Source organism: Salvelinus sp. IW2-2015, linkage group LG22 (assembly GCF_002910315.2).
Source record: "Salvelinus sp. IW2-2015 linkage group LG22, ASM291031v2, whole genome shotgun sequence".
In the NCBI taxonomy this organism is placed as follows: Eukaryota; Metazoa; Chordata; class Actinopteri; order Salmoniformes; family Salmonidae; genus Salvelinus; species Salvelinus sp. IW2-2015.
Window position 1 is genome coordinate 18671229 of NC_036862.1, and position 1273 is coordinate 18672501.

General features: G+C 36.1%; 1 protein-coding gene across 1 annotated transcript; it reads right to left on the reverse strand.

The window, feature by feature from the left end:
* Positions 1-208: 208 nt before the first annotated feature.
* LOC111949787 (olfactory receptor 11A1-like) lies at positions 209-1065 on the reverse strand. The gene is given in 2 exon segments (XM_023967135.2): positions 209-228; positions 231-1065. Coding segments are annotated over 2 exon segments (855 nt in total).
* Positions 1066-1273: the final 208 nt, after the last annotated feature.

Genomic DNA, 1273 nt, shown 5'->3' on the forward strand with positions numbered 1-1273 from the left:
TCATAAATTGGCAAAAGTTTTACACATCTGATTTGCCGTCCTCACCCCTATTCATTATTGCGACTAGCCTATCAGTAACAAAACACAAGTCAACATCACAAAAATCTAACAATCAGGACAGAAAAGGTCACACTAATGTTTAGCTCATGTTTTAGGGTACAGACCTACAGGTAGTATGTTTTTACAAGCCTGTCTGATTTTAGTCATCCTAACTCCAAACACAATAGGATTTAAAAGTGGCTGGCACATCAGATAGTACACTGATAAAATAGTGTGAAGTACAGTTGGAACATTTCTCATAGACTTTTCAAATCTACTCTGGAGCAGATTTAACAAACAGCCGAAAGAGAAGTTGAGCAGCGAGGCCAGATGAGGAGTACAGGTTCTGAAAGCTTTCTGTCTGGTCTCGATGGAAGATTTCAAACAAATAGTCAGAATCTTAATATACGAGAACACAATAGTAATTAAAGGGACAGCGACAGWCAWAACAATACYRYWGAGTCCATAGATGTTATTAACTGTCGTGTCTGAAGTTGAACAGGCAAGTTTTACTACCAGGTAGTTGTCACAATACACTTTGTCYATRAYGTTYCCACACAATCGCAAACGAATAGTTAAAGACAGTWKTATGSTGAATTTTMCAAAAGWGTACAACCATATTACACAAATTAAAATACACACCYTGYTGGGTGTCATGATGACGTTATACTGTAGTGGATAACATATAGCAAGGTACCTGTCGTAGGMCATGACTGCTAAATTGMTGAATTCARTAGWTCCATATGTGTACAAGACAAATATCTGTAGGTAACAGTACACAGTGGAAACKGTATGGTCATCTGAAACCAAATGAGTCATGAGAGCAGGAAACAAACCAGTGCTCCCATACAAGTCATTTACAAACAAACTGCACAGAAACAGATACATTGGTTCATGAAGGCTTCTCTCCATACAAATAACCACAATAAGCACTGTGTTTGCAAAAACTATGGAGACGTATAACACAGTTATTGTAATGAAATACAAGTACTTTAAGTGTCCRMTATCACTATATCCAGCTAGCATAAATGACGTGAATTGTGTTGAGTTCATAATTTTCCCAATAGTATAGAAATATTTGTAGATATATTTAGTTCACAAGTGAAGGAAAACAGTGTCCATCAGGTGAAATTATTAATCTCTTATTGATTCAACATTTCTTCATTCTTAGAATTGCCATCGATTATCAACTCTTTGCATTATTACCACAGTATTACTATTCAAAGTGATTACC